At 35.0% G+C, this 12,488-nt stretch overlaps 1 protein-coding gene across 2 annotated transcripts in view; it reads left to right on the forward strand.

Annotated features, from left to right (window-relative positions):
- The window catches only part of Dpyd (dihydropyrimidine dehydrogenase), an 849,077-nt gene that overhangs the window by 241,798 nt on the left and 594,791 nt on the right, over positions 1-12,488 (forward strand). For both annotated transcript variants that reach the window (XM_052730491.1, XM_052730492.1), the window contains 2 exons: positions 1,890-1,971; positions 10,800-10,887. In XM_052730491.1, coding sequence (XP_052586451.1) covers positions 1,890-1,971; positions 10,800-10,887 — 170 coding nt within the window. The remainder of the gene's footprint in view (positions 1-1,889; positions 1,972-10,799; positions 10,888-12,488) is intronic.

The following is a 12,488-nucleotide window of genomic DNA, read 5'->3' on the forward strand; positions in this document are numbered from 1 at the left end:
AAAATGAATAAAAAAAAGTCTTAACAAAAAAAAATAATTACATAGAGCCTTATATTATTTACAAACTGTATGGCTTCTTGCTAGCTAGCTCTTTCACCTTAAATTAACCTATTCCTATTAATCTATATGTTGCCATGTGGCCATGGTGTTACCAGTCCACTGGCATCTTGTTGCTCTTTTGGTAGCAGCCGTGTCTCTCCTGACTCCACCCTTCTTCTCCCTGTAACTCTGCTTGGATTTCCCACCTGGCTATAAGCTATTTTGCCATAGGCCAAAACATCTTTGTTAATTATCCCATGGGAGCCACACATATTCCCAGCATAGAGAAAGACATCGCACAGCAATCAACTGTGATAAGAGATTTTTGTTGTTTCTGCTGCTGGGTCCTTGAAGTTCTCCTATGTATAGAATCACATCAATTGCAAACAGAGGTACTGTGACTTTGTTCCCACGAGTGTAACCCTTCTCTTGATTTATTGTTCAATATAATTAGGAGGTCTAATTATCAAAGTCAGTAAAGTGGCAGAGAAAAAGATAAACACATAAAACTCAGTAAAAAATTCTGTAGATTAGCAACAAATTATCTAAAATTTTATAAAAATATAGTCCAATTACAGAAGCAACAGAAATATATAGGTATAATAGAAATACATAGAAATTAAGGAACTCCATGAAAAAAAAAACAAAATATTGATGAAAGAAACTGAACTGGACATGATAAATGAAGTTACTGTGCATTCATGGTTTAGAAGAATATTCCAAAAATATTCATGCTACTGAAGGAATACCATATCATCCCTATAGATCATAATAGGCTTAAGAAAATGGGGAAATTTTTCTAACATTTATATTGAAGCACAGAAGAACCTCCAAATCCAAACAATCCTGAGTTAAAAGAATAAAGTTGATCCAACTTAAAACAAAATGCAAAGATGCCATAGCTCAAAACAGATACACAGGCTAGAGGAAAAATTTGCAACTCAGCTCAGAAATAAACTCACATATTTACAAGCAGCCAATCTTTAGAAAGAACATCAAGAAAATAACAGGATTGTGCCATAATGTGGAAAAGGTATCCTTTTAAATAAATAGTACTGAGAAAATTCTGTAGCCACAATAAAAGAATAAAACTAAATTTCTAGTTATTAAAAATTAATTTTAAATGGATTATGAAAATAGAGATAAATCCAGAAACTGTGAAATTTTATGACATTGGCTTGGTCATTGTTTCATGAATATGACTCAAAAGCAAAGACAGGGGAACCAAAGTTCAAATTCTTTACACACAGCAATAAGACAATGAGCTTTTTGAAAGGATAACTTACAAAGATGGAAAAATATTTATAATATATACTCAGTAAAGAGTTAGTGTCCATAGCATAAAATGAACTCAATATCAGGAAATCAAATTGTGTTATGTCTCACATGAGAATTTGTGAATGTCTATGCGATCACCAGAGAAATTCAAACTAAAACCTCAATGAGATGGTTTCTCACATCTATTTTAATGATCATCAGCAAAAATAAAAAAAAAAAAACATGCTGAAATGTGCAGTCTTTCTGTAGAATACATATTTACTTTTGGGAATAGATATATAAAATTTAACTTTGTGTTTACTGTGAATTGATTTTTACTCTGAGATTTTAATATCTTAAAAGCATAGGATTATTAATAACTAAATAAATTAAAGCGATAGAATTGTTTTTGGATAATTTTATATTGCTTGTTTTATATTGGGTATTTTTTAATATTATCTTATACATTAGCTAGTAATATAATTATTTCTTCTTTAAATGCTGATCAATAAGAATACATTGTGCCATTTTTCTAGGTCGATAAATTTCACTCTAATTCTCCTTTATCCTGTTTTTCTTTTTTGTTGTTGCAGCACTTCTGAAATCCCTCAGTTTCGGCTGCCATATGATGTTGTAAATTTTGAGATTGAACTTATGAAGGACCTTGGTGTAAAGGTGAATAAGAGATATAATAACATTTGTCTGTATATTGTAGAGAAAAAAAAAAAGGATAAAGCTGCATGTTTGAGATTTACGGCCAATGCTGTGCATTTTAAGAATGAACAATTAAGAGCTATCCTAGGACTAGCAGAAAGATACTTCTCCTTGCTTAGGGCATTTGTCTGTCTACTGTCTGAATGCCACTAGCCTGGAAAAGGGCAATCAATAGTTCTCATCTGGCACACCTGCATGTGATTAATTGTCTGTAAGAAACAAATTCCTAAATAGCTTTAGGGGTTCAGTGCAGCCAAGGGAAGGATTTGGTGTCTTTAATCGTGTTTTTGTTCAGGCAAGTTGTGGCTCTCTGAAACACTAGCATTTCAACACTTGGGTAATTTCTTCCAGATGTTTATTTTCTTTATTATGTGTTTCATGCTATTCTTTTATGTCTGGCTTTTCTCAACATAAGCAGTAAATTCATATGGAATAAGACAATAGTTATGATTTATAGTTTTGTCCAGTAAATATTGTGTTCTTCTTTTAAAGATAGACATGGTGCTGATTATGGTATACTTCCAGATTATGACTTTAGATACGCTAATTTTCAATTAGTACAATTATTCTGTGACCGTACCTCTTCAATTGGACATGTTCACATTTTGTTTAAAAATTATAATTTTTATAATATTTTGAAAAGTGAATAGAAACTCTGCATGGATTTTTGCTTTTACTAAAAAAAAACTAGAGTTTATCAATAATGGAAAACAAAATAGTATTGTGAACTTTTTTACTTGTTTCTACTTTTATATTGTTTAATATGGTTAAATAATGAAGTTTCACACATAATTACCAAACAAATAGAGTGGTCACAAAAATACAATGTGGATGTACACATCATAAAATTAAGTGTTAAAAACTATAGTGGCCAAAAAGATGATCTATGGATGACAAGAGCACATTCTGGAAAGTTCTTTAAATGTCTTTGATTTTTAATTTAAATTCTCAGATAATTTTTACTAAGTAAACAAAGTATTACACATTAAAATTTCAAATTAATATATTTCATGTTTCTACCAGTCAAAGATAATTTAGAAATTGCTTAAAAGTATTTTATAAGCAATAGGAGACAGGGGTGATAACATATGCCTATAATCCTCTAATTCAGGAGATTAAAAAATTGTATTGAGTTTTCACAGGATAGATATATTATGTAAATTAAAGCATACCTATTCTCATTATTTTTAAACTTTTGGAGAAATGGAATTAGACAGAGTACTGTGTGAAGAAAACATACATTTTTATCTACACTCTGATTTTACAGTTAGGTAGCCTTGACAATGTCTGGCAATATTCTTATTCTTAGTCAGTGTCTGTTCATAAAGTGTGCAAATTTTGTTTGGGTAAAATTTATTTATATTTGTATAGACTACTTCTGAAATATCACCTTTGAAAAGTTCTGTGTAGAAGTTATCACCATTTCACATGTTTGAATTTTAGGGCCAAGAAATTTACTGTCTTATTGAGAAAAACCGAAACATAGATGAGGAATTTATTTGTATTTTGTACACCTCCCAGCTTCTTTGAAGATATGAAGGGAGGAATGTTCATAGACTTGGTCTGTAACAATGGATCGCTCTGTAGTTCTGAGGAAAGAGGACAGGGAACACTTGGAGGGTTTGCCTTTGCTGATGGGATACTAATGCAGCATCTATGACCTGCTCAATTTAGCCCAAAGATGGTCTATTTTTGAAAGTGAGATGAACTTGTTAAATTATCTCCTTCTCATCACCAAGAAGTATAAATTGTTCTTATCATCTGTCTCTAGCTTGTTTCAGCTAAAATTACACTCAACTAAGTTCCCACAGCGATTTCCTAGCAATAAACTTTTTCTAGGTTTATATTGTTTAGCTTTGGCGTCACACACACACACACACACACACACACACACACACACACACACACGCACTGGGAGGGTATATTGAGAACTATTTAGATACAAACACATAGATCATTGACATTTATTGCCCAACATTATCTTAATTTTGTTTTACCTCTTCAACAAATAATCACCCAGAAGTTACTTTTAACAAGGAGTATGCTGAGTAGGCCACATAGTTTTCAATCCCAAGAATATAAACTAATCATGTTATAACAGAGTATAAAATATCATCTTACTGCTTGAGAAAAGTTTTCTGCTGAATACTTTCATTTTATTTTAAAGTAATTGATTAGTTATTTTTAGTTCTGAAGTGAGATTTTTAATTAATCACCAGAATATAATGAGAATTTTATCAGTTACTCTTACTTACTTTTTTTTCCTTTTAATATTTCAGTGGCTTGCATCTCTAGTAAGTATTAAAAAGAATTAGAAGACAAAGTATTCTTTACCTGATCCTGAGGCAGCATTTTTGGTCATATTGAATAAGCAATTTGATTATGTAACATTAGTTTACCAAACTTTTAGCAACTATAAAAATGAATAAAAATTAATAAAGAAAAAATCAAATTTTCTTTTTGCTATTAAAATTGTATATTTTTCACACAATATATTCTGATTACTATTTTCCCTGCCCAAACTCCTTCCCAAATCATTCCCACTTTCCCACCTACCCAAATCAACATCATTTCTTATTTTCATTAGAATATAAACAGACATTTAAAGAATAATAAAAACAAAAGATAATAAAATAAGATAAAATAAAATAAAAACAGACAAAGCAGAATAGGACAAAATACACAGAACCAAGAAAAAGAGCCAAAGTAGAAGTTCAAGAAACTGATACAAGCAGAAAGACACACAGAAATCCCCAAAATTATAAAACTGAAACCATAATAGATACTCAAAGAACCTGTAAGGTTTTAAAAAAAACAAACCCTGGCAAAAATTTTTGAGATAAAGAACTTCTAAAAATATCATTGAGTTTGTATTATGTGGTTTGTAGACTTAGTTGGACTCCATTGTAGAAAAGTGATTTTTCATTTAGAAGTGGTTATCAATTGGAGATAGCTTCCGGGTGAGGGGTGGGGCTTGTGCTCAGTGTTCTCCCACTGTAACCACCCCATCTGGCTCACACCTGTGCAGGCCCTGTGCATGCTGCCACATGCTCTGTGAGTTCCTATGTGCATCAGCCTTGCAGTGTTTACAAGACTTTGTTTTCTTGGTGTTCTCCATCTCTCCTCCTCTTAATGTTTTGCCTCCTCTTCTGAAGTGTTTCCTAAACCCTGGGGGGAAGGATTTAATGGAGTCGTCCCATTTAAGGACTGATTATTCCCATTTAAGGACTGAGTATGCCAAGGTCTCTCACTCTCTACGCATTGGCTGACTGTGAGTCTCTGCATTTATTGCAGAAGGAAGCTTTTCTAATGATGAAGAAGCTAGACACATGTCTATGAATATAGCAGTGTCATTAGGAGTCATTTTATTGCTGTGTTCCTTTTGCAGAACAGTACTATTTGGTTTCTTTCTAAGTCCCTGGCCAATCTAATTTCAGGTCCTTGGCCACCTGAACAGTGCAGGGCATTGTTTCCTCCTGACAGAGTGGCCCTTAAGTCAAGTCAGATGTTAGTTGGTTGCTCCCACAAACTTTTTGCTACTATTATGTCAGTGTGCTTTGCAGGCAAGGCACCATTGTAGATCAAAGGATTTGTAATTGGGTTGGTGGTAACTTTCTTCTCTGGTAGTGTGCAGAGTACCTTCCAGTACAGTGAACACTAGTCATTATGGGTAAAGACTCTACTTAGGCATCAGCTCAACTTCTTCATGTTGAATGAGTTATGAAAGTATTGTCTTCAGGAATAGGGTTATCATCATTTTGTATTTGTCTTTCTAAAATAGCCTGTGTGTCATTTGTTTGGGTAATTGCCTTATCCCTATACATTACAGAGAAGAATGGGCTACTCTCGTCCTTGAAGAGTTTTCAATATGAGAGTCATATATTTGTTTGCTTTGATTATTTTGGTTGTTTATGGTCTTTAGAAGCTTTACATAACACTTCATAAAAATAGCCCTTCAAGTACTTTATTATATTATTATTGATAAGTATATTGAGACTAGTTTTTTATTAAATTGAAAAATATGACTTTGACTGCAAAGACTTTTTTAAAATTTTTCTTTCACATATTATATCCCTACTACAGTTTCTCCATCCTCCAGTCCTCCCAGTTCCCTCTCTCATCTTCCCTTTCCCCCAGACCCACTCCTCTTCTGTTTCCCTTAAAAAATAGCAGGCATCCCAGGGATATCAACCAGACATGGCATAGCAAGCTACAAAAGACTAGGCACAAACTCCTTTCTGGGTGAGGAAACCCAGTAGGAGGAGAAGGGTTCCAGGAGCAGGCAAAACAGTCAGAGTCACCACCCCCAACACACTCCCAATGATAGAAGTCTTACAGGAACAGCAATCTACATAACCATAACATATATGCAGAGGACCTAGTGCAGACTCATCCAGTCTCTAAGAGTCCCTATGAACCCTGCTTATTTGATCCTGTAAGCCATGTTCTCCTGGTGTCCTTTACCCTCTGGCTTCTTCAATCATTCATCTTCCTTTTCCTGTGGAAATCTCCAAGCTCTGTCAAATGTTTGGCTGTGGATCTCTGCACCTCATCCCATTAGTTGCTGGATGAAGTCTCTCTGATACCAACTGGGCTAGGCTCCAACCTTTGAGTATAGCAGAATATCATTAGGAATCATTTCATTGTCTTTTTTTTTTTTTTTTCAGAATGCTTGGTTCTATCCCAGGTCTCTGGGTCACCTAGCCTCTGGTTCCTAGCCATCCAGGTAGTGTCTGCCATGGGTTCCCTCTCATGGCATGGGCTCCCTCTCATGGCATGGGTCTCAAATTAGACCAGTCATTGGTTGTCTACTCACAAGCTCTCAGCATCCACTGCCCAGGCACATCTTGCAAGTAGCATAGGTTGTGGGTCATAGTTTTGTGCCTGGGTAAGTGTCCCAGTCCCACCGCTGGATGCCTTGCCTGGTTAGAGATGATTGATGGTTCAGGCTCCATAATCTCATTACTAAGAGTCCTCACTCTGGTCACCTCTAAAGGTTCCAGGAAGTTTCTACTACACTAGGTTTCCATACTGCCCCATAAATGCCTACTTATGGCTTCTTTTCTTGTACTCTCTCACTCCTTCCCTTCTTCCCCACACCTGATTCCTCCTGTTCCCATCCTCACATGCCCCAAGTCCACCTGCAAAATCTATTCTATTTCCCCTTTCTTGGAAGATACATGCATTTCCCCTTGAGCTCTCCTTGTTACTTAGCCTCTCTGGGTCTGTGGATTATAATATGATTATTCTTTACCTAACAATTAATATCAACTTATAAGTGATTATATACAATGTTTGTCTTTCTGGGTCTGGGTTACCTCACTCAGGATGATTTTTTTCTAGTTCCATTCATTTGTCTGCAAATTTCATGTCATTTTTAAAACATCTGAGTAATATCCCATTGTGTAAATATACCACATTTTCTTTATCCAATCTTCAGTTGAGAGACATGTAGGTTGTTTCCACTTTCTGGCTATTATCAATAAAACTGCTATGAACATAATTGAGTGAGTGTTCTTGTGGTAAGATGGAGCATCCTTTGGATATATGCTGAAGAGAGGTATAGCTAGATCTTGAGGTAGATCGATTCCCAATTCTCTGAGGAAACTCCATATTGACTTCCATAGTGGCCGTACAAGTGGCAAAGACTTTTTCTAAGAGACAATATTTCAACAAGTTTACAAAGTATTTTCAAAGTTATCAATTTCCACAACTAAATTTCAGTACAGATTTTGCTAGTATGTATTTTTTCTAGGCAAATTCTGATATTACTGTTGAATTTATTAGCATAGATTTAGACATGGTCTTTCTGAGGTCAGAATTATCTCACCTAAACCTGTGGTTTTAATCACCTTCTCATTTCTAAACTTGTGTTCTTTCATCTTAGTTTCTTAAGAAACTGTGCTTTGGTCTTCATAGTTAACATTATGTTTAAAAGAACCAGTTCTAAAGTTTGTGTTTTCTTATTCATTAATAGCTGATTGGATCTTTACATATTTCCATTTTATTCTTATCTTTTTAAGTACTTGTTAACACAGTGAATACAGAATTCATGATAAACCAATGATCTTAAGTATCTTCATCATTTAACCTCTAAAAATGAAAAGTAGTTAATTATACAACTCAAAAGTTAAAAACAAAAACTTTGCACAAGCTTCTTTTAAAGAAGAAATGTATCATCTTTTGCAATATGTAGAAGAGAGTGCTGCTCTTAGCCATCTGTGTATATCAACTGTAGTCATTATTCTCTCATTGATAAATATTGTTCTTCTATGACCTAAGTAAAGACTTATCTTTTAGGAATGTAATGCTGTCAAAGTCAAAATAGCTTACTAAGTTTTGTACAACTTTCTCTGTGAGGAGGGATTGAAGATACAACTCCATCTTTCTCTCTGGGTGCAGATACATTGGCTCAAATGTAATAACCAAGTACCCTAAACTCCACTCAAGTGACATGTCGCCAGTCATATGTTCATCTTCCGTCTTCTGTAGCTTGGAAAACATGAACTCACCTACATAATGACCATTTCATGTGTATGCTGCCCAGCCTGCATGATGTCATCATAGAGTGGGTCACTGTGGAGTTCTATAGGAAGTCAGAGCTCCTTGGAATATACATATTATTACTGAAGTTGATATATCTCAGAGGTGAACTGTAGCACTCCCTAAGTGTCAACTGTTTCTGACTTATTTTTGAAGTGGAATAGATTAAGTGCATTCACCAAATCAATGGCAACACTCAGGGTTTCCATGTTCTTACCAGTCTGCTTCAGCAATTATACCACATCTGTCACAGAAATTGCAACCAAGGCTACTATCTATGTAAGCCTACAGTAGTTTACATTCATCCTGTGAGGACCATCTAATCTCAGCAAGGGACACACAATAAAGTCAGTGGAGATTTGATGGGCACCACTACCATCTCTCCCCATCCTCCCAGCATGCTGGGTATGATATGGTGCTAGAGAAACTCTCTTAGTCAGGTTTCTGATATTTGCATGTAGACTTCCCAGCTGTGCTAGCCATTTCAACTCTTAGTGCACAGACCAGAGATGCAGTTGGGGATTACTTAACTGACAAGTGTAACAATTTCAATTATGTGTTTGGAGAGTAGGAAAATGCTCACTGACAGGGTCAGTGTCTCTGATGGCTCACTGGGACCCAGACTTTAGTCAGGCTCCATTTTACCTTTCACATAGGTCCCTACTTTGTGTCTCCAGGTATCAATGTCAATAAAGATCATGTGCCTAATTGTCCTTGAAATGTTTGATTATCCCTATTTCCCTGGTGTACAGTTGCCTAGGTAAATGGCCATCATTCCCTATAGGGAAGCAGGGTAATTATTGGAGTATTTATTTGCCAGGATACTGCAAAGTTCTACCTAGGAGTGTGGTGTCTCTCTTGTTCAGCAGGTTTCCACCTGAAAATTGATTCATGGGTCAGAGAGATGGCTCAGTGGTTAATGATACATACTATTGAACCTGACAACCTGAATTCAATGCCCAGGCACCACACGGTCAAAACTGACTCCTGCAAGTTGTCCTTTGATCTCTGTACATGTTATCTCCCCTAGTTGCCCCAAATAAATAAGTATAATAGTATTTTTATTTGAATCATGTTTGAGACCAACAAAAATATTGTGACTTGTAGTCAGAATGACTATTTTGTCCTTTTGATTTGTTCATATTGTGTGAACAATATCTTCTGTGAACCCTACCCTTTGTACAGATCTCTGTGAAATACCCCGCAGTTTTATACTTTTGACTATAGCTAGAGTGAATCTTTACTATCTGAACTACCATACACATGCTAATCATGTGATTTTGTAGTATAATTTCCTGTGTAAATCTGCTTTCACTAAACTTCTTGGATCTTTTTAACTCTTTGGTCCCCTTAACTATCTTATTATCATCTTATTGTCTCAAGTACACAACATAGTGCTTTCAATATACACAAGGTGAGAAGTTTTACTAACTTTAGTTTCCCTTTTTGAATTTCATTTTTAAATTAGCATACAAAGTAACTTATGGAATTTCCATACCTACTTAATTTGCGGGATGGGTGTGTGTGATTCTTCCTATATCTTTGCTGTGCACCCCCATCCACTTTCATGTCACATGTGTTTTATTACCCTTCCCTCTCTCTCACAAAAAATGGAAACAAAAATGAAAAAAAAACTTTTCCCCCTCTCCTGGTTATGGAATCATATTGAATTTCTTGGCTTCTACCAAAATTCACTCTCGCAGCACATATATCCAAAGGTAAAGGTGAACAATGCTATATTTGTCTTTTGAAGTCTGTATTACCTTATTTCATGATAATTTCCAGGTATACATGTTTTTCTATCATTTTCATATTTTTACCTTTCTTATTGGTTGAATAAAATCTCATTGTGCATATGTACCACATTCTCATTTTCCATTTGTCTGTTGATGGAAATCTTGGCTTAGTCTATTTTCTTGCTATTGTGAATATGGCAGCAATGCACAGGGATGTGCAAGTGTCTCCATGGTAGAATATATAATCATTTGAATATAGGTTTAAGAGATAAATATTGTGTCATGAACTAGTTCTATATTTTAACTGACTTGATTGTAATTACTCTGGCTTTTCTACATTTATCCCATGAAGAAAATGTTTGTGATAATTATTTACTAATTTCATTAAATAAATCTGTCCACCATAACTATTATAGTCATTTCTTTGACTTTGTATGTTAAATATTTAGTTTTCATTAATCAACTGCTAAAATAAAAAAGAATCATTACTCAAAATACTGTTTCTTACAGATAATGAGTGGTAAAAGCCTTTCCACGGATGAAATGACCCTTAGCACTTTAAAAGAAAATGGCTACAAAGCTGCTTTCATAGGAATAGGTGAGTGACTTATTTCTAAATATCTTTATTTAATTTCAATGTTTTCTTTCTGACAATATCCATCAGAATGAGTGAGTACCTTTAGATCTTTCTCTAAAGGAACCCACATCTTCCATGGACTGATACACCTTAATGACTGGGTACACATGGATCCTGTGGTTACAGGCCTGTTTGTGCTGCTTCATGTGCATTGAGAACAAGCTTCACCAAGAGATATTTATTTTCTTAGGCCTCCCACTGCACTGGAAGCACCAGAAGTGGGTTCTAGATTGAAAATTGCCCTCTATGATGTGATAACTCAAAATCTGGCTAGATGCTGTAGCTTTCTGTTAATCTTAATACAATTGACTAATAATGAAATACACAGTTGGCATTATTCTATATTCATTTTACGAACTCTCCAAATATTTTGGAAAGTATATCACAGATATGAATATTCAAACAATTTCCCTTCTACTTTATTATTTACTGAGAGAACAGAGAACACAAATTGTTGATTAAATTTCATCTTTTTTCAAGATTTCTATTTTTTTCAATTCCATGTTATACTCTAGAAAATTCTGGGATGTGAACTGAGCATATTAAATCAGTAGTCTTTTAAATACAACTCCACCTGTCTGTCTTTCAACCAATATCTTTTTCAGTCTACAATCTTTGAACATTTGCGTATTGTCTGCATAGATGCAAACATTTCCATATCATTCAGTGATTGTATGCTGGGTAGTCCTCAGCAAAGCTTGGTGCAAAGGTAGAGGTCTCATTACATTTGTAGCGTGCAACCTATTAATGCTTCTTTACTAACCAGATTTTGCTCATTCGAATGATACATTCCTTTACTTCAGCATTGGTACCACAACCAAGGGAAGCTCTGTCACTAACTGCATTTAGATTTAAAAATTATTTACAGAAAAAAAAGAGTAAATCTGCTATCTTTCTGTAGTATTGGACCTCCTCTCAGACCTTGTTAGTACCATCGTCATTAGTATGTTTCTATATCATTTACATTAGGTATAATGACCAATCTATACACTCATAATGGGAAGAAGAGATGTGTTAGTCTCCCTAGGTTTTCCTTTCAAAGATATTTTGAATTTAGATCTGCTTTTCAACTTCATGATTTTACTGAGAAAAAAGACATAGCACAGTGTCTATAAAGTATATTCGATGATCCCAGAATTATTGAATCTGTAAGACCTCCTGCTTTGCCCTGCCTCTGGTTGTTCACAAGTTCTTGGTCCATGGTAAGTGGAAGGTTTAGAGAGGAATTATGTCTTGTGATGCCATCAACAACACTAAAATCCACCATTATGTTTCCTACAGAAGCTAGACACCAAAGATTCATTTTTGCTGTTATAGTAGAACATCCTAGAACAACTCCACCTATCTCTAAGGACACTTCTATAAAGAATGACTGAACTCAGGAAGCAGGGGTCAATCAAATAGCATCACTGGAAGAGTTCCAAGTTTAACACATAAGTAATCCTGCATTAGAAAAATTTGGTGGTTGGACATGCCTTTAATCCCAGCACTTGGGAGGCAGAGGCAGGTGGATCTCTGTGAGTTCGAGGCCAGCCTGGTCTACAAAGCTAGTTCTAGGAAAG

Source organism: Peromyscus californicus, unplaced genomic scaffold, assembly GCF_007827085.1.
Source record: "Peromyscus californicus insignis strain IS unplaced genomic scaffold, ASM782708v3 Scaffold_9__1_contigs__length_137607984, whole genome shotgun sequence".
Lineage (NCBI taxonomy): Eukaryota > Metazoa > Chordata > Mammalia > Rodentia > Cricetidae > Peromyscus > Peromyscus californicus.